The 19,711-nt window shown below is 36.4% G+C and overlaps 1 protein-coding gene across 1 annotated transcript in view; it reads left to right on the top strand.

Annotated features, from left to right (window-relative positions):
- The window catches only part of LUZP2 (leucine zipper protein 2), a 533,060-nt gene continuing 516,636 nt past the window's right edge, over positions 3,288 to 19,711 (top strand). Inside the window, exon 1 of the mRNA XM_003122913.6 lies at positions 3,288 to 3,712. Coding sequence (XP_003122961.6) covers positions 3,651 to 3,712 — 62 coding nt within the window. The 5' untranslated portion in view covers positions 3,288 to 3,650. The remainder of the gene's footprint in view (positions 3,713 to 19,711) is intronic.

Raw genomic sequence — 19,711 nt, 5'->3', positions numbered from 1 at the left:
ACAACTTTTAGAAGAAAATACAGATGACTCTTTAAAAGCACAAGTAACAAAAGGGAAAAACATATTAATTGGACTTCTTAACAGATACCATCAAGAAAATGATGATCTCCATAGATTAGGAGAAAACATTTTCAGATCACATATCTAAGGATGATATCCAGGATGTATAACAAATTCTTAAAAAAAATCATGCAATTAAAATGGGAAAAAATTGAATAAGCGTATTTCCAAAAATTGTATATGAAAGGCCAACATATGCAGGAAAAGATGCTCAGTAAGATTAACTATCAGGTAAACACAAATCAAAGCCACAATGAAAGACCACTTTATAACCACTAGAATGGCTATAATAATAATAATAATAGTAGTAATAATAATAAATACTAAATAATACCAAGTGTTAGGATGCAGAGAAATTGACATTTTCATATGTTATAGTGGGTATAATAGTGCAGCTATTTTGGAAAGCAATTTGACAGTTTTTCAGAAAAATTAAACATAGCATTATCATATGACCAAGAAATTCCTCTCCTATGTATAGACCCAAGAGAACTGGAAACCCATGTTTACAAAGGAACCTCTATATGAATGTTCATAGCAGTATCATGAATAATAGGCAAAACATGAAAATTACCCTAATGCCCATCAATTGATGAATGGATAGACACAATGTGTTGATCTCTGTAATGGAGCATTATTCAACAATAAAAAAAAAAGAATTAAGTACTGATAAACACCACAACATAGACAAACTTTGAAACAATATTAAATCAGTCATGGAAGACCACATATAGTATGATTCAGTTTATATTAAATGCCAAGAATTAGACAAATCCATAAAGACATTAATTAGGTTGGTTCTTGCCAAGGTTTGGAGAAGAGAGAACTAAGGGAGTGGTGGTGACTACTGGTAGGTTCGGGGTTTATTTTAAGGGTAAAGAAGATGTTCTGGATTTAGTAATGATGATTTCATAACATGGTAAATGTATTAAAAAACACTGAATTATACACCCTTAAATGGTGTTTGGGTACCTGAATTGTCTCAATAAAACTGTTTTAAAAAATTGCTTCAATGTCTCCCAATTCTAGCATTTTATGGAGACTAGCCCTACAGTGAAACTACATGGGTTTTTTTTTAATGTCCTTTTTTTTTAATGTCCTTTATCCAGACTTGAGAATAGTTACTGCAGAAAACTTTTGCTGAGTTCTGTGATGTGACTTAGCATAGGGCAAGTGATTTCAGCTAAGTGAATCTCCTATCTGCACTGCTGAATTTTAACATTCATATACCAACTCTCTGAAGCCATAAGATCAATTCTGGATTTGAGATTTTCCTGTGATAGTGTGTACAGAATATCATGGGTGATGGAGACTTAGAGTCTTATAATTCCTTAAGAAGAAAAGTTTGCTGGGAGGCAGATCTATACTGGAATTCAGAATATGATACATCAATCCTCTAAATCTGCAGGAGCTTCCACAATCTCACTTAGGTTCACCATCCAAAATGTGTTTGCCTGATGTTCCTATGCCCTCCTAAAGTTAGATATCTTCTTTTTCTGCTTACAGAAAATCCGTAAAGGTCAACAACCTTGTGGTTTTGTTATTGGCATACAATACAGTGGCACAACATATCTAAAAGTTGTTTTTTATTTAGGGCCTCACCATACAACTCAAATAATCACTATCCAAAGTGAGCATGAAATCTATTGTAGATAATTATGGCAGGAACAGACTAAAATATGTATTTTTCTTTGGAGTTAGAGTTCTGTTATAAGAAAGTATTGTGCAGTTTGTTTGTTTTTTGTGACATACAAATCACAAGTGAGTTGATTTGTATATGTCTCGTTATATCTGTTGTGGATCTTTGTATGGCCCAAGAGGACAGTATGCAGTTTGCAAAAGTTATTACTCATCTATTTTATTGGCCTGGGGTTTAAAGCAATATCTGTTCTGTATGAGTGAATTAACGTTAATCCCATTAGAAATAAAAACAGATCAGCAAATTAGACAGTTAATCATTTAAACTTGTATCCTTTTTAAAATAAAACTTTATAACAAGTGTATTTTTCCCACAACTAACATCTTCAAAGATGACGCTAAAGGGGATATTTCATCTAAATTTTACTGTAAATGGCTTGTCCTTGAAACAACTGGAATATGAGGTAGACCATCTGGATAGGAATTTCTGGAGACTACCTGACTTTTGCCCTTTAGGATCTTAAGTACATGTCAATCTCTATTTGAACATCAACTTTGTATTAATCACTGGGTTAGTTATGCTAGTTATGATGTTCTGTAACAGTAGGGTTTGCTTAAGATTTAGAAGAACCCAGTTCTTTGTTGAAAAAAAAAAAATCCAGTCTTCGGTTTCCTCATCTCTGTAATAGGGATAATTTCTGTTTCTCTAGATTGGCTTTTGTAACAATCTAATGAAATAATGTGTAAAGTAGTGCTGCATAGATATTTCACCAGGATATTCTGCTGAACTATGAAAAAAAATATGTATACCATGTTGTAAAAGTCTTAGAATTGAACACCTCAGAAGATGAAGTTAGCTCTGTTTTCCAGAATCACTTTTGCAAAATGTATTTGGTTTGATTTCTATTATTTCATTTTTCTAATTAATTTCTCAAAATAAAGCTTACTAAATATCAGATGTCCCTTATAGAACATTTAGAAAACATAGAAAACACAATGAAAGATAAAATCTTCTACCTTCCAATATCACCACTCTGAGTTAATTACTGTTAGTATTTTGATGACTTTCTCAGTTGCATTTCCTCACCTGAAGAAAAGCAACCCTTTAGGTGAATGAAACTGGGCCATCATCTCCAACCTCACTGCCATTTGCTGGTAGAAACAGACAAATTGAAATTAGAGGAAGATTGGGAATCTTTAAAACACAGAAACATTAGACCTCTGAACTGGCCCTAAACCTCTTTATAAGTCCTCATCTGTGGACTAAGAAGCTTGCAATGGCAGTACCAGCTCAGGGTGCATTTCTGGACGCTGCTCACCCCTGCTGTCCTTCTATCTGCATCAGACAAATCATTGTACATGTCTAATTAGAATAATGTTTTAACACTATCTCTTGAGCAACATTTTCTCAAACAGTGTTTAATCAGGTGAGGGACACCTGCCTGTGACTCTAAGCTTCTGCGAGTCTTTCCCAGTTAATTCTGTCTCACCTCTTGCCTCTCAAGCCAGTTCAGTTAGTGGCAGATTAGCTTTCTCTCCTGTCCCCCGCCCTGCGCCCCCCTCCCCATCCTCTGGAGAAAGGGGGATAAAAGATCAGCCCCAGGCCGGTGTGCAGCCCGTTGACCTGGGCGCGCGGGGCCATCGCTGGGAACCCCCTCCCTTTCCCCGCGCCGCCTCCGGTGCAAGTGACAACGCGCCCTCCAGGCTCGGGAGCGGCGCTGAACAATCCCGGGTAGGGCTCGCCTCGCTGGTGACATCACTCCCGAAGATACTCCCCACTCTCAGCGCCTGCCTTCGCGAGGCGTCCGTCCGTTTGTCGGTTTCCTTCCGTCCGCTGCTGGAGAGGGCTCATTGCTGGCGGGGACAGAGCCGGGCACCGAGGAGCGACAGGACCTGGAGGAAGAGGGAGAGCTAAAGCAACGAGGAAAGGAGGACCCCGGCAGGCGACAAGCATGAAATTCAGTCCAGCGCACTACTTGCTGCCTCTCCTGCCGGCTCTGGTCCTCAGCACCAGGTGAGTCCAGGAGCGTGAGTGACCTGAGCTGAGGGGCGCTGCGGGTAGATTGGTCCCACCGTAGGTCACCTACGGGGGCCAAGGACAGATATTTAAGCTGTTTATATCTCCCGCCTAAGTTAGGGGGTCTCTCTGTAGTCCTCTCCCGTTTCAGAAGGACTCTGAAATCCTCTGGGAGAGGGGAGCCCTTTTCTAGTTATCCTAGTCCTTAAAGAAATCCTCAGTATTCCTCCCCAGTGAGGGGACCATGTACCTTTGCCTTCCAAAGACTTGTCTCCCTCAGGCAGTCCTACTATCAGAGATAAAATGTGTTAACAGACCAAAATAAAGAAAGGAAATTAGACAAGGAGAGTGTTGTCACCAGGCAGTGTCTTTACATCGGAGCTGCCTTAGTAACCAAAGAGTTTAGCTCTTCCCCTAAGTGTGTCTGATTTTAAGGTACAGAGAACCAAAAAACAAAACAAACAGAAAAAGATTAATCTTGGGAGATGATAAGCGTTGCACAAAAGTTCCTAGACTTGAGAAATGGTCTATTTTAACGTCTTGAGTAGGCTTAGAAGTGGGCATTTTTCTTTTCTCTGTCTAATGAACAGGTCTAATTAAAAAGCACACAAGGCGATTAAAAGTTAGAAAACACTCCTAGAGTGCTGATGCAAGGACCCAAGTCAGAAACAATTAAGTAGTGTACTCCATCACTGGCCATAGATGGGACTTTCAGCCCCAGCACAGAGGAGCTATTTTTAGTGGAGGTTTCAAATGCTGTGATTGAATAGAGTTTTGTGACTCCCCACTGTTGATCAAGTCCCAAAGTTGGTGATGGGCTTGCATTCTTCTTCCTCAAGGGCAGCACAAAGGTGGACTGTTTCATTGCCCAGGACTGAGCCTTTATTCTACATGGCCTGAACATCATATTGGCAGCAACCTCTTTTCCTTGGCTACTATAAAATAAAATGACCCACACAGGATGAGGATCTTTTCAATTCTATGTGAATGGAAACATTATCTGATTGTGCATCTGATTGAAAATGAAGAGGGGAAATAGGATTATATCTAATTCTTAAATTGAGAAGTGTGAAGGAAACTCATTATCTGTGAAAAATCAGAGTAGCAAAATTCTTGATTCCATTCCTAATCAACATGCTCTCTTTTAGGCTCCTGTAACCAAACTTTCCTTTTAGCATGAGGACTATTTGATTAGTTTTTGCTTGCAAACAAGACCCAAATGACTTTGCTGGACTAAAATAGAATATGGGTTCTTTATTTTCTTTAAGGATTGCTTGTCACTGGACTTCACAAAATCAGGTGGTTTTAAAATCACTTTGTTTCCTGGTATTATAATAACTTGTTCCACTTACAGGGCCCATTTTAATATTTGTAGCTAACTCCAAACATCTCGGTATAAATCATGCATAACAGTCATTTTTTGAAGTGTTTTGGCATTTACTCTGAATGCTTGTGTTGTGGTTTAATAATTACTTATGGATTCTTCTGGAGAAAGGAAATCCTTAAAGTTTATGGGACTTAAGTAGATGTCTGCCAGCATATGCAGAAAATAATAAAATATTTAAACAATGGAAGCCCTGCCCACAATTATTTTAATACAGTGAATCGCTAGTGTTCCAAAAGTACATTTGCTTTTTTAAAATGCTGTAATTTAAGTGATTCAGAAAGCTCTATATTCTCTAGTTTCCTAAGTTTTAGTGTTGGTTATATAATACAAAAATGAAGAGCCATCATCTTTCCATTCATAAAAATGTTAATTTTTATTAGGATAAATTTGTAAAAAATAATCAACATGCTTTTCTCCAACCATAATTAAATTAGTCATTCCTAGTTTACTTTAGAAATGAAACTTCTGAAGTGTTGGTTACATGTGAAAACTGTGACAGGTGTTCTTTAAATTTTTTCTCTTGACAACTCACCAGAAAGAGCATGCTGCCCTTTAAAATGTGAAACTTCTCCTAATCAGTGACATGTCTTATTGTGATTACTCTATAACAATTTATTTTGCTGGTACCTAAAGTACCTCATGACAGTGAGAAAACTTGACAATTTTGTGCTATCTATATGTCATTTTGCAAAGAAGAGCCTAGGTTTCAGTGGATTCTAACAGAAGTTTATTTTCTTTGTATTATTTAAGGATTTTGTAGGCATTTGGTTAATATATGGGTTAGAGCCTAAAATGAACAAATTTGCAAGAAGAGTTGCATTAGTAGAGGTGAGCTTATTGTCCTGCTGAGAAAAACTGTGTAGCTGAGCCATGGCCACCTGTGACAGTGGGCTTTCTAGCCAAAAACTTCTGTTAACTTGGTTTCTTAATCAGTGGTCCTATTTGTGAAGCAAAAACCATTTCACATGCTTAAATTGTGTTGGATGCATTAGCAGAGGGTGGCAGTTGCTAGATTTTCCTATAGCCTTTGGGTGTTATCATGTTTTTGTTGTTGTTGTTAAGGTCTTTTCAAAGTGAGAAAAATAATGCAGATCTGAGATTCTTCATTGAAAAAAAAATGTATTTTCGTCAACATTTTTTTCTTTTGGGATCATTCTTTAATACTTTGCTATTATCTTTCTAGTAGGTATAAATTCAGTTCTTGTTTTAAAGTAAAACAAAACAAATGCTGCAATTAGAGAAAGATAGTTAATATAGCATAGTATTCTAACCACAAGGATGAAAACTCTGAAACAGTTTTGCCTTTTAAATATGAATTTTTGAATAGCTGTCAGTCTTCGATTGTTCCTCATCCCCACCTTTTCTGTAGGGGCTTTACATGTTGAAGCACAAACATTCCATAATTTTCACCATAGTGCACAATATTCATGCCCCACAATCAGGGTTGCTTTATTTGTCCTGAAAGAAAGCTAAATGTTCACCTTCAACAATAGCCTAGAACTGTTCCCGGTTTTACTAGTAAAGCCCATAGAGTTAAAGAGAGCTGTTTAATTTCCTGGCATATTGTTTCTCCTGTTTAGAAAGTACATACAAATTCAAAAAAATGAGTTAATGTTATGAATATTGTAGCTAATGCAGAAACCCATTTAACCTGTACACATGTAAATGCCGTCAAAGAAAGCAAACATATGTGTTGGTTTAATATCTTCAGAGTAGAATGACTTTACTTTTTAAATAACTTTGTTCTGTAAAAGCATTAAATTGCTATTCCAAAGCAGCTAGCAATTCACTTCAGAAAGATGTAGTATAGGTACTGAAAGGAATAGTAGGGTGAAAAAATCTTTAGAAGTTCTTGGTGAAAAGGGACCCATGGAGTGCTGGAGAAGGCTTGAACTTTAGTGTGCTGAACCTCTGTTCCTTTATGCTGTGAGTCTACTCTTGATAACTTTGGATTATTAAGTTTTAAGTGACTTAATGGGGAGAGAACATGGCAGGGAGGAGTGAAGGTCTACTGACTTTTGGTGGTTTTCCATCAAGCAAGAACTTTAAGCAGATGGTTGGTTAGAGTCCTCCCAATAGGAGTCATCTTAGAGGTCTGTCCTGGGCCCTCAGATGAGCAGTCACACCACATGATTACTTTGGGATCTATTTTTAGATGGTACTATATATTGAAGATGCCCCAGGCCTATTTGCCCTGTTCCTTAATCTAACCTCAGAATCAAGTTGATAAATAGGATAAAGGAAAGACAAGAGTCACAATAAGAACACAATAAGCACCCTAAATTTGATCTTTAAGTAAATAAATATGATGTTGGAAGGAGTTTTACTTTAATTTTCCAAACGGATCCAAGGTGATATGTGTCCCCCCCGCCACAGGCCCTGGGCACTTTTACATGACCCTGCACACATTTCTTTTTAAGAACTGCACCATTCTATGTAATTGAATTAGAGAAATGTCTACATGATAGTAACAGAAAAAATTTTAAATTCCAGTTCTGGGCTTTAGTTGTCTATTTCCATTGGCTGTGTTTAAAATGACTGATTCGTGGAGTATCTTTGTGTTAAATTTTCCCTATGACTAATGAAAGAGATACCTCAGACATTTATGAATTGGCTGTACAATTGCCCCAGACCAAAGTACATGTAATTGAAAGGGAGAACTTGATCTTCTACCCAAGAAGCAAAAATCACTGAAATCAGTGATGGGTATATGGGTGTAATGAAATTATATTTTCCCATGTGTGTCAGGAGAGCACATGGTGTGTGTGTGTGTGTGTGTGTACATGTGCGTATGCATGCCTGTTTGTGACTGACCTTGGAGGAAAATATTTTTAATAAATAGGGCTAAGTAATTTAAGTAACTTGATTAAATGAATAATGCTTAAAATTAAATTTTATTTTCTAGAAAACAAAAAAATCCATTGGAAGTTGTTTTCATAACATTCAGAAATGTTTTTGATATTTTCATTATCACACATCAAAAGTGTACCTGCAGTAAGTCAATTGTTGCATAAGGCATCAAAGTAATAAAATAATGTTAGTTATAAATGCATTGCCCTATAATATGTAGTCACTTTCAGAAGTAATTATATATATATATATATGTGTGTGTGTGTGTGTGTGTGTGTGTGTATGTATAAGATAAAGTTGGATAAATATTAACAGCAGAGATTTTAAACAAAGTTTGAAGTGTGAATATAAGAAAGAGTGAATGATATCAATTAAAGAATACCAAAAATAACTTCTGCTTTCCAATAGCAATGAGAGAAATGATATTTTGTAATCAACTGTAATATTGTGCAACACTTGTTAGCTGTGTGATGTTAGGTGGTTTTATCCTCTTTATCCAGTTTTTTCATGTAGGAAAAAAAAAAAAAACTCATTTAAACTGTCTGAGGGAGCTGTGGTAAAGTCTGAATGAGTTCATTTAAAAAAGAGTTTACCATATCCCCTGGAACACAGTAAGTACTTAACAAAGGTTTAGCCTGTTTCAGTATTACTAAATGGTTGTTATTTTCATGAATTTTTTGTATCTTTATTTATCTGGACATAGCAGAATAAGTGAAAACTTGGATACAAATCAATTGGATGACACAAAATTAAAAGTCATCATCCAGAAGAAATAGAAGAGGGGGAGCAGGAGAAATAATGAGGATTATGTGATAACTATGCTGGTCCTTTCAAAAATATTTTGGTGGCCAAGTGCCTGGATGGTGCTATGCACTTTGGAGAACACCATGAAAAATTATAATATCTAATTTTATCATATAGCTTTAGCACAAAAGTATATAATTAGCTATTTAACTTGTTAGCTACACATTAATTAAATTGCATTTATAGTGCATAAATAGTAATGTCAAATCAAAGCCATAAGCATCAATGAATAAAAAGTTACTTTAAAACTACATAGGCAAGATTGATATAAAAGTTTTTACAATTTTATTTTCTACTTGTTAATCAATCCCATCATCCATTAGCAAGCTGTAAAGGGACAAGCACTCAGAGAAATTAAGGGAAGAAAATGTAACATTGAGATTTTTTTCTCCTATTGACCACTGTTTAAGGATTGCTGATACAGAAAATGTTCAACTACTATGTTTTAAGAATCATCACATAAAAGGGCTTTTATACTAAGCCAGTTTTTAAAACAGCTTTAGAGATTATGTAGTCTCAACTAGTTTGCACATAGTTTGTCATAAACTCTTCGTGTTTGTGGAGTGAAATTCTGACTATTAAATGAAAAGTGTGTATTTTTGCCATAGATTACTGTATGTGTATGCATATGTGTCAATATATGTCAACTGAGTAGACCATAGACCATAGGGTATGATTTGCTAAGGAGAAGTAAAAGATATAGATCATGTCAAGGCTGCATCAGAAAAGGGCACGTGTTTACTGGGACATTGAGAAATGTTGCCTCATGATTATAGGATAAAAAAAAATTCATAATAAACCATTCCATTCAGACACAAGCTAAAGTTCAACCAAATAAACACTGTGCTCTGAGAATGCTTTCATAAACACTAGGAGATATCATTATACCATAGGTAGTGATTGCATTGCAATTATGTCTAACTTGTTTGGTGCTGCTTTTGAGTGTTTTAATCTCTTTGAGTGTACTTTAAAGAGTCTGTTATTGGGAAACATGCTGTGAATGCAATGTTGTATTCTCATCCAAAGCCCTTCATTTTAGAGGTGAGAAAACTGAGGTCCAGAGTGACTGAGTCTTGTCTAAGATCACAGAGGAAAATCAAAACAGGAACCCAGAGCTTTCTCCAGTACTCTTTCTCTTCTCTCATGTCATGATCGCTTCCCAGGACATATTTTCTGTAATTAAGCCACATTGGTGTATATATATATATATATGGTGCCTACCTTATATCCAGAACTGTATTAGCTATTGTGAAGTATAAAGTAATTTTAAAAACTTTCTGATCACATAGAACCATTATAGAACAACAGGTTATAGTCAAAAAGGGAGTTATGGTAATAAGGAATTCAATACCGTTTGTTCACCTGTATTCAGTTGTGGGTTTTTTTGATTGTTTGTTTTGTTTTGTTTGTTTTTGTTTTTTTGAAGAATGAGTTGGCCTAAAATAAGATTTCAAGGTAATTTTCAAAACCCAAAGCACTGATGAGTTCTCACCTTTGCACACAATTTATCTTGCAAGAGATACACCCATAATAGTTCTTGTTTATTTTTCAGTTTTATTATAATGTGATATTTTTATGCTTTGGGGATCTTTTCATTGATGTAAATGTAGTTTACATCAATGAAAAGTTTATCTTTCCTATAAATTCAGTTCTTAGTAGACATTTGCTTATATACTCAACACCTATTAAATCTATACTTCAATATATGGTGTTATTTAATGGGTAGCATACCGAACTACCTTATAAAGATTAGATCCTAAATATGTTTATATCTAGCTTTAATGTATGATGAAATTGCATTTCATGTAGTTCAGATGTCTTTAGACAATTTATAGTTATATAGCATTTTTTAGAGTCAGGTGGTCATAGATTTCATTCTGCACATACATACTATAAAATCTCTGCCTTTATATAAGTTTCTTAATCATTCCGAGATTTAAATTTCTCATTCATAATATGGAAGATAATAAGTTCCTTAAGGGCCACTAGAATTGAAGAAAGTACATTTAAGTCCTGTATCAATGCATGCACATTGCTATACCCTGTAGTCCTTCAGGAAACCCTAAGATGTATTAGCTATCATTGTACATAGAAATTACAGTTTAGTGGTTGACTTTGCATTGGACACCTCAAGCAATAAACATTTAATTATTTTATTAAAAATTAGAGTAAATGGTTTCCTTAAATGAGTTTCAAAGTTCTTAACCGACACAGCCAAAATGATGAAATTGTAGTTTATTCTTGATAAGATTCTTTTAGTGGGAAAGGTGAGAAGAGAATTGAGCTCAGTGAATGATTCTTAAGAAAAATGAAACAAAAAGAATGCAATGACTTGCTGCTTTCCAAAGTAGTCCTTTGAGCTGAGCTAAGGTATCAGCAAAGGTTAATGCAGATTCTGGGCCAGGTTTCATCGCATATCCCCTATGGAGGATATGACTTTCTGTTCCTCTTGTTTAGTCATCAAAAGGGTTATGAGGGTTTCTAGTTCCCTACCCTTTAGACTCTGTTCAAAATACAACTCTGAGCATCTAGAAACTCTTGCTCAGTGAGTAGCTTGAGATAAATGGGGTAGGAGTTACAGGACATGTCTGTGCTGTCATATGTGTTAAACCCAGAGAATATGGAATCAAACAGATTTTCGGTCAGCCTTAATTACTACCTGATATTAAAAATGTCAATTAATAGTTCCTAGGCTTATTTTTCTCATCAATAAAAAGGTTGTAACATTGCCTCTCTCATAGATTTGTGAAGATGGTTGAATAAGCTAATGTACATAAAGAATAGTGTCTAGCACAGAGAACTACAACTCAGTATATTGTCAATCTTACATTATGTGAATGAAAGGATTAGAGAGATTTTTTACTGAACCAGAGTTTACTTGAAGTTTAGAAAGAGCAGTCCTTATTAATTAGCATAGGTAAGACAAAAGTGTTGGTGAAGAGATTTTGGAGCCCAACCTTATTATCCTTTTTTATTACAGATAAAAAAAAAATCTGAATGGATAATTTTTCCTCCAAGCTCACGTGAATTATTTGTGGTCAGTGTGAAAGCTAATTCTGTCTTATCCTAACCAGTTCCAGTTAAGGAACACTGATTTAAACACTTGCAACATCCTGAAGAAAAATGGTGTAGAAAAAAATGTCTGGTATGAGTTTTTGCGTCTGAAAGCTCCAAATTATGTTTCTAATTGTGTTGCTTACCTGGCCAACCATTAAATATAATTATTGACGTTATATTAATATGTCATGTTAATGCCTTTAAAGAAGGTATATTTTTCAATTTTACCTAAAAATGACAGGACCAAAGTGCTGTATCTTAAAGTAGAGAACGTAAATACCCTCAAACCTTTGGAGAAGTTGCAAGTTCTGGATTTTATAATTAAGTTGTTTCACAGTGGGGTGAGGTTGGTCATGATCCCTACAGAATGGTGGAGAAGAAGGGACTAGGGTGGCAGAGGGAAAGAAGAAACCTAGCACAGTAGGGCACTCTGAATGCTGTGTACATGGGCAGAGATAGTAGAAGTAGAAAGTAAAGTCCCCAACCACTAAGTCCACTAACCTCCCCTTCCCCCATCCCCCCTCTCTATTTTTGTTATTTTGTTTTTAATTTTCTCTCTTCTAATGGGGGCAATCATTCATTGCTGGGCTTTGCAGTAAACTTAAGTTCTTAGTATTGGTCAGGAAAGAGAGAGGGGACCCTATAAAAGAAACAAAGAAATGCATGAAAAATTGAAGTGGCATGTTGGCAAGAAGCAGACATGGTTGAGTAAGCTTTATATTGTTGAGAGCATGTAGCTTTTTCCTTCATGTGTCACAAAGTGAAATGTGAGCTCATTGTGCACAAAAGAAGTTCACATAAAAGTGGGGGCAAACTGTTTTTGTTTTTGTTTCTCTGACGCTACAATTTAGAAAAACATTAAAAAAGATATTGAATCGCTTTTGTAGGTTGTAGGTATGTCTTTATTTCAATTGGCATTATATACTATGTAAGGTACAAATTCAGCTTGCAATGTTGAGGACTAATTATTGTCCAGGAAATGTGCTAGATGCTAATAACTCTGTCATTCAACCCTCACTCGCTTGCAACACATTGTACTTATACATGTTTTATCATGAGGGAGGAGTTTTGGACACATTAAATAATAATCCCATATTTTCACAGCTAGAAAATAGTCAGATCCTGGCTCATCATTTCTGAGAATCATTTTCTGAATGAAACTATAGCACTGCTTGTAAAATCTAATCTCTGTTTAAATCACACTGAAGAAAAAATAATTTATAATACAAATAAAAATACTGAAACTAAACTATCTTGGCAAATAGCTACATGTTAGAATCAGGTGGGACAGGCTATATTAAAAATGCTCTTAAAGCAGCCAGCCAAAAAAAAATTCATTAGTTTTAAGCCAGATAAATCGAAGCTTGTACTTTAAATACAGAATTGCAAGCTAACTTCAGTATTTCTATGTAGAAAACATGTATGTCCTCAGATCAGTATTTTTCAAAGTACATTTCTCAGTGTACATAAATCAGAATTTCCTGGGGCGTTTATTTAAAATGCTACATCAGGAAGAGTTCCTGTTGTGGCTCAGTGGAAATGAATCTGAATAGCATCCACGAGGATGCAGGTTCAATCCCTGGCCTCGCTTAGTGGGTTAAAGATCCGGCATTGTCATGAGCCGTAGTGTAGGTTGCAGACACAGCTCAGATCTGGCATTGCTTTGGCTGTGGTGTAGGCCAGCAATTGTAGTGGTGATTCAACCCCTAATCTGGGAACCGCCATATGCTGCAGGTGTGGCCATAAAAAGGCAAAACATAAAATAAAATAAAAGGTGACATCCTTGTCCCAAACATTGATGAATTAGATTTTGTGTGGGAGAAACCAGGAAATTTTTATTTTAATATGGAATTCGGATGCTGTGTATGTACATGGAAGCTTGGAAACTGCTACTTCTATGTTTGAAACGGTAGAGCCTAGAACACTTGGATCTTGGAGACTTGCTTAACATGGACATTGCAGCCGAAGTCAGGAGGATGGAAAAATGGTGGTGCTTTAGTAAAAATCACACCTATTTTCCCATATATATAAATAAATGGAATAGGTATCTTGTCACATATGGAGCTGCATTTATCAGTCAAGTTACATGAAAATAAGTCTACGCCTCCTGTGCATTTCAGCAAAGGGCTGAGAAAAATGCTCAAATAAATTAAATGATATAAAGCTATATGACATGGATTTATCAGGGGCATACTCTATTTAAAAAGCACTTGACAGCAAGGTAAAATCTCGTAGATAACACTGAAAAGAATGGAAACTTAATCCACCTCCTCCTTTACATTCTTCACTTCAGGTTATAAAGTGGTAGTGAAAACTAAGATATGTGCATGAAGCTATATCACTGCTTGTTTTCCTACTTTAGGTAGGGCCTTTGAGTTTTTAGACCAGGGAAGAGTAATGTTTAGCATGGTAAAAATGAAAGTTTTGATCTCCCTTCTCCCCCTTCATTAATTAGTAGCAGTTGGTTTTGACTGATGTGGAAAAACAGATTTTTGGAGTTACCATCCTGGTGCAGCAGAAATGAATCCAACTAGGAACCATGAGGTTACGAGTTCAATCCCTGCCCTCGCTCAGTGGGTTAAGGATCCAGCGTTGCCATGAGCTGTGGTGTAGATTGCAGCCTCGGCTCGGATCCTGTGTTGCTGTGGCTCTGGTGTAGGTCAGCAGCTGCAGCTCCAATTAGACCCCCATCCTGGGAACCTGCATATGCCACGGGTGCGGCCCTAAAAAGACAAAAGACAAAAAACAAACAAACAAAAACAGATTTTGTTGTGATTAATCTTCTGTATTAACAATGTGCAGCTGTGTCAACCATATTTGCCTTTGTTCACCTCCGGAGTAATAAAGGACTCAAACAATGATAGGATAATAAACAAAATCCAACACTTCTATATCTTTTCTTAATTAAAAATTTATTGGAGTATAGTTGATTTACAATGTAGTATTAACTTTTAGCTTACAGCAAAGTGAATCAGTTATACGTATACATATATGTATTCTTTTTTTCCCACATAGATTATTATAGACTATTGAGTAGACCTCCCTGTGTTACGCAGTAGGTCTCTGCTAGTTATCTATCCTATATATAGTAGTATGCATGTGCCAACCCCACCCTCCCAATTTATCCCTCCCCCCTCAGTTTCCCCTTTGGTAACCCTGAACTGGATCTCAAAATCTTTGATTATGTTTCTGTCCTACAAAAAAGTTCTTTTGTGTTATTTTTTATTGGATTCCACATATAAGTGATATCATGATATTTGTCTTTCTCTGCCTGACTTACTTCACTTAATATGATAAATCTCTAGGTCCATCTATGTTGCTGCAAATGGCATTATTTCATTCTTTTTCATAGCTGAGTAAAATTCCATTGTATATATGTACCACATATTTTTTATCCATTCCTCTCTTGATGGACATTTAGGTTGTTTCTATGTCTTAGCTATTGTAAATAATGCTGCAATGAACATAGGGTTGTATGTATCTTTTTGAATTATGATTTTCTCCAGATGTATGCCCAGGAGTGGGATAGCTTGGTCATATGATAGTTCTATATTTGTGTTTTCTTTTTTATTTTAATTAGAGTATGGTTGACTTACAGAGCTGTGCCAATTTCTGCTCTACATCATAGTGACCCAGTCATCCCCCCCAACAAATACATACATACATACAAACATTATTTTTCTCATGTTATGAGTCTACCTACAAAAAAGAAACAGATTTACAGACATAGAAAACAGACTGCTTGTGGTTGCCAGTGGGGAGGGGGAGGAATTGGGGATGGACGGAGAGTTTGGGGTTGGTAGATGCAAACTATTACATTTAGAGTGGATAAGCAATGAGGTCGTACTATTTATAGTACAAGGAACGATGCCTAGTCTCTTGCACTAGACTATGATGTAAAATATGAGAAAAGAATATATGTTTAATGTCTTAAAATGGGTTAATCCTCACAATAGACTTCTTATGAGGTGGTTGCTGATGTTATCTCCTTTTTATACTTGTGGGGATTAAGACCTACAGGGGTTAGATTACTCACCCGAGGTTATAAAGTGGTAGGTGGTGGCCTCTCAAGTCCAATGCCAAATCGTGCCTTTAGCCCTTGTTCTTAATCACTGTGCTCCAGCACCTCCTAGTGTGCCACTTAGAACAGTGGTGCGGCCCCAATTCTGCATCAGCCTCGTTTGTCCCTTCTGATTTACACAGTGAGAGGACAGAAAAATGTAACTTCCTCTCAGGTTTCCTCTAAGCTCACAATTAAATATGACTGAAGATCCTTTCTTTAATGTTCTAACTAAAATAATGTTTATTTTTATTGTGAAAGAAAATTAGTCATGTATTTGTGCAGTATTATCTTTATACGTGGAGGCTGTCTTTTAAAGTCTGTCAGGGATCTATGGTGTCCTACCATTTGGCTCCAGATGGCTCCCAAGTTTCAACTGTGGAGTTTAGAAACAAATGGTAGGAATCAGACTGACCTGCATTCTGATTGCAGCTGTGTGATCCAAGGGAGCTATAGTTACTGCTTGGACTTATAATTTGATTTTTTAAATTATGACATTAGTTAAAGGATTTTTTTTTTCTATGTGTAAGAATTGTACCACATTATTTCTTTACTTTACTGTATTTAATGCATTTTTATACCTCATTAAAGTACTTTATAGATTAGGACTTTAAGGATTAGAAAAGTTAATATATCTAAAATTATAAAATTACTAAAGGAGGTAAAATTTGAGCCCACGATTTGATAGTCGTAGCCTCAAGGTCAGGGTCTTCTAGAGTGAAAGTTAACATTAAAATTTGTTGTGTTAGGTATTTGGGGAGAGACTCAGAAAAAAGAAGATGTAGAGAAACACATGGAGGCTATTGTGAAAACCAGACATGGGCCGTTCAAGTATATCTGTGCATGAACAAAAGGGTCTGGTGCATAGTAGCTGTATGCTCTGTTTGTAAGCAAGCCCTCACAAAATCCCCATGTCGTGAGCAGTATCACCTTTGTTTTAGAGATTTGAAAAGCAACAAACTCATTATTTGAACTCAGCCTATATTGAAAGCTGACATCATAATAAAAGATGAAGAATGGCAGCCAGATTTTCCTTAGAAAGTTAAACTAGAACTTCACTTCCATTAGTAGTCAGAAGATGGCACTGTGAAGTATGAAGTATAGTACAGTTATCTGTTCTAGATTTAACCTATTTATAAACTGACACATTCATCTTAAAACTGATGTCTAAAAAAGTTTGGCTTCATTTCATATCAAAATAATTACTATATAGATATATTACTATATTCTTGATCATGTATGTATGCATGTGTAAATATATACTATATAGTATGTGTACAATTTAAACAAATTATCAATTTTTTTTTCTTGTCTTTTGCCCCTCCATGGGCATATGGAGGTTCTAAGGCTAGGGGTCTGATTGGAGCTGTAGTCACAGGCCTACGCCAGAGCTACAGCAATGCCAGATCTGAGGCGCATCTGACACCTACACCACAGCTCACAGCAATGCCAGATCCTTAACCCCACTGATCGAGGCCAGTAATTGAGCCTGCAACCTCATGAACAAGAACTCTTTTTTTTTTTTTTTTTTTTCTGAGAAGTTTTTGTTTTGTTTTGTTTCGTTTGTTTGCTTTGTCTTTTTGCCTTTTCTAGGGCTGCTTCCAAGGCATATGGAGGTTCCCAGGCTAGGGGTCTAATCACAGCTGTAGCTTCCAGCCTACGCCAGAGCCACAGCAGCTGGGGATCCGAGCCACATCTGCGACCTACACCACAGTTCACGGCAATGCCCGATTCTTTACCCACTGAGCAAGGCCAGGGATCGAACCCACAACCTCATGGTTCCTAGTCGGATTTGTCAACTGCTGTACCAGGATGGGAACTCCTTTTTTTTTTTTTTTTTTTTGAAATTATCGATTTAGTTCACATAGTTATTGGACAATTTTTTTGGAGAAATTATCCTTGAAAATAGGCTTTATTTGGAGACACAGAGCTGTCAGTTTGATTTTTAGATGTATGGTTTCCTCCTTAGTGGAATTAGACCTGAAAATTTCATAATGTACCCATTTCCCATATGTGTTCTTATTTAAAATAGTTTTCAAGGGCAGTCTTGCCGGGAAATAGGCATTATGTGAGGGAGACAAGAGTATCTGTCATTTTTTTAGTGTGTAAATTTAAATTTTTGTACATTCCCATATGTTTCCACATCATCCTCTGTAGCAATTAGTAATAACTCCTTTTTATAGATGAGGAGACTGTGATAATGATAGGTAGATGGCCCAGAGACAGGGCTGAGTTTCACTTTCATAAGACTTTAGTAACTTTGGGATCTAGAAAGTTGGAGTGTTAATGAAGCAGAGTTGCCTTGTCTTAGTCTGCTTTATCTCCTGTAACAAAATAGCATAGATTCAGTGACTTAAGCCACAAATATTTACTCTTCACAGTTCTACAGACTAGGAAGTCCAAGATTAAGGTGCTGGCAGATCTGGTGTCCACCGAGAGCTCTCTTCTTGGTCTTCTCATTGCACCCTTACATGAGAAGAATCATTGTCTTGTGTGTCTTCTTTTAAGAGCACTAATATCATCATGAGGACTCTACCCTTATGATCTCTCATTACTCTCAAAGGCCTCACCCCCTCATTCCATTCTAGTAAGGATTAGGAGTTTGACATATGAATTTTGGGTAGAACAGAAACATGCAACCATAATATGCCTATTGGAAGACGAAGCAAGGCTATTAGCCTGGTGGGATTAAAGGAGGTGATGTGTATGCAACATTTGACATGTTTGGTCACACATAATTTTGGTCCCATATTTATTTGTGTGCTTTTCATAAGTTGTCATGAATAGCTGCCTATAGGCCTTACCTCTTTAATCAGCCACAATGCACTTTCTTGGTATATATCAGAAAACTCCAAATAACAGTGCCTTAAATAAGATAGAAGTTCATCTCTCTCTTCCCTAAAATATTCATAGAGGAGGAAATGCAAGACTGGTTGATTCTCATGGCCAGAAGCAGGTCTGCTTTATAACTTTCCTGAACCTGAAGCACCTTTCCCTGCATCAAAGATATATGTAATGTTTTGTGACTGTGTTGATTTGAAGGTGATATATTAATATTATATATACTTAAGCCTAAAAGTTTACTTTTAAAAATTTAAAAGAAGTTTTAAAATGCTTATGGGGTCCCCCAAAGTGTCATGGGCCTGAAGCACCGTGCACACAGAGCCTAATGGACAAGCTGGCCCTGTCAGCAGGACCCAGGCTCCTTCCCGCTCTCTGGACCCTAGCCTTCATGGTCCAAGAGGGCTGCCAGAGCTCAACTCACCCTTTTGATCAATAGCATGGAAGAGAGGCCCACCATCTTCCACGTATAAGTATTTCTTACTTGCTATACATAGGAAGGCTGAAACTTGCAGTCTTCTTCTTGGGATGATATAGTCAGGTAAAAAATCAGGGTTTTGTTACTAAGAGACAAAGGGAAAATGGGTATTGGAAGCTCTGTCTTATTTACTTTGTCTTCCCTTCCGACTGCTTCTCAAATTCTCTGCTAGGTAAATGATTTCCATTACTCCAAAATAAGCTTTTCTTTTCTGAGTACAATGAAGTAGACATTGGATATCTCTCACTAGAAATTAAAATAAATGCAAAACAAAGAAACAAACAAAAAAATAGATGATGGTAAGTTTTCTGTATGGAGTTTACTGTTTTTATTTATAGGTAAGATAAAAGCTTATATCAGTGGGGTTTTGGCTAAGAGATGGGAACCAAAATAGGAAATAGTTTGAGCTTCAAGATAGGGGTATTTGTAATTAATTATTTTATGTGACTCCAAGACATTTACCAACAATGAAATAATAATCAATAGATGGTAGAGCCTTGAACCTAGTACATCTGTTCT

This window comes from Sus scrofa, chromosome 2, assembly GCF_000003025.6.
Source record: "Sus scrofa isolate TJ Tabasco breed Duroc chromosome 2, Sscrofa11.1, whole genome shotgun sequence".
NCBI lineage: Eukaryota > Metazoa > Chordata > Mammalia > Artiodactyla > Suidae > Sus > Sus scrofa.
The sequence above is the reverse complement of the archived record's forward strand: the minus strand, read 5'-3'. Positions and strand labels throughout refer to the sequence as shown.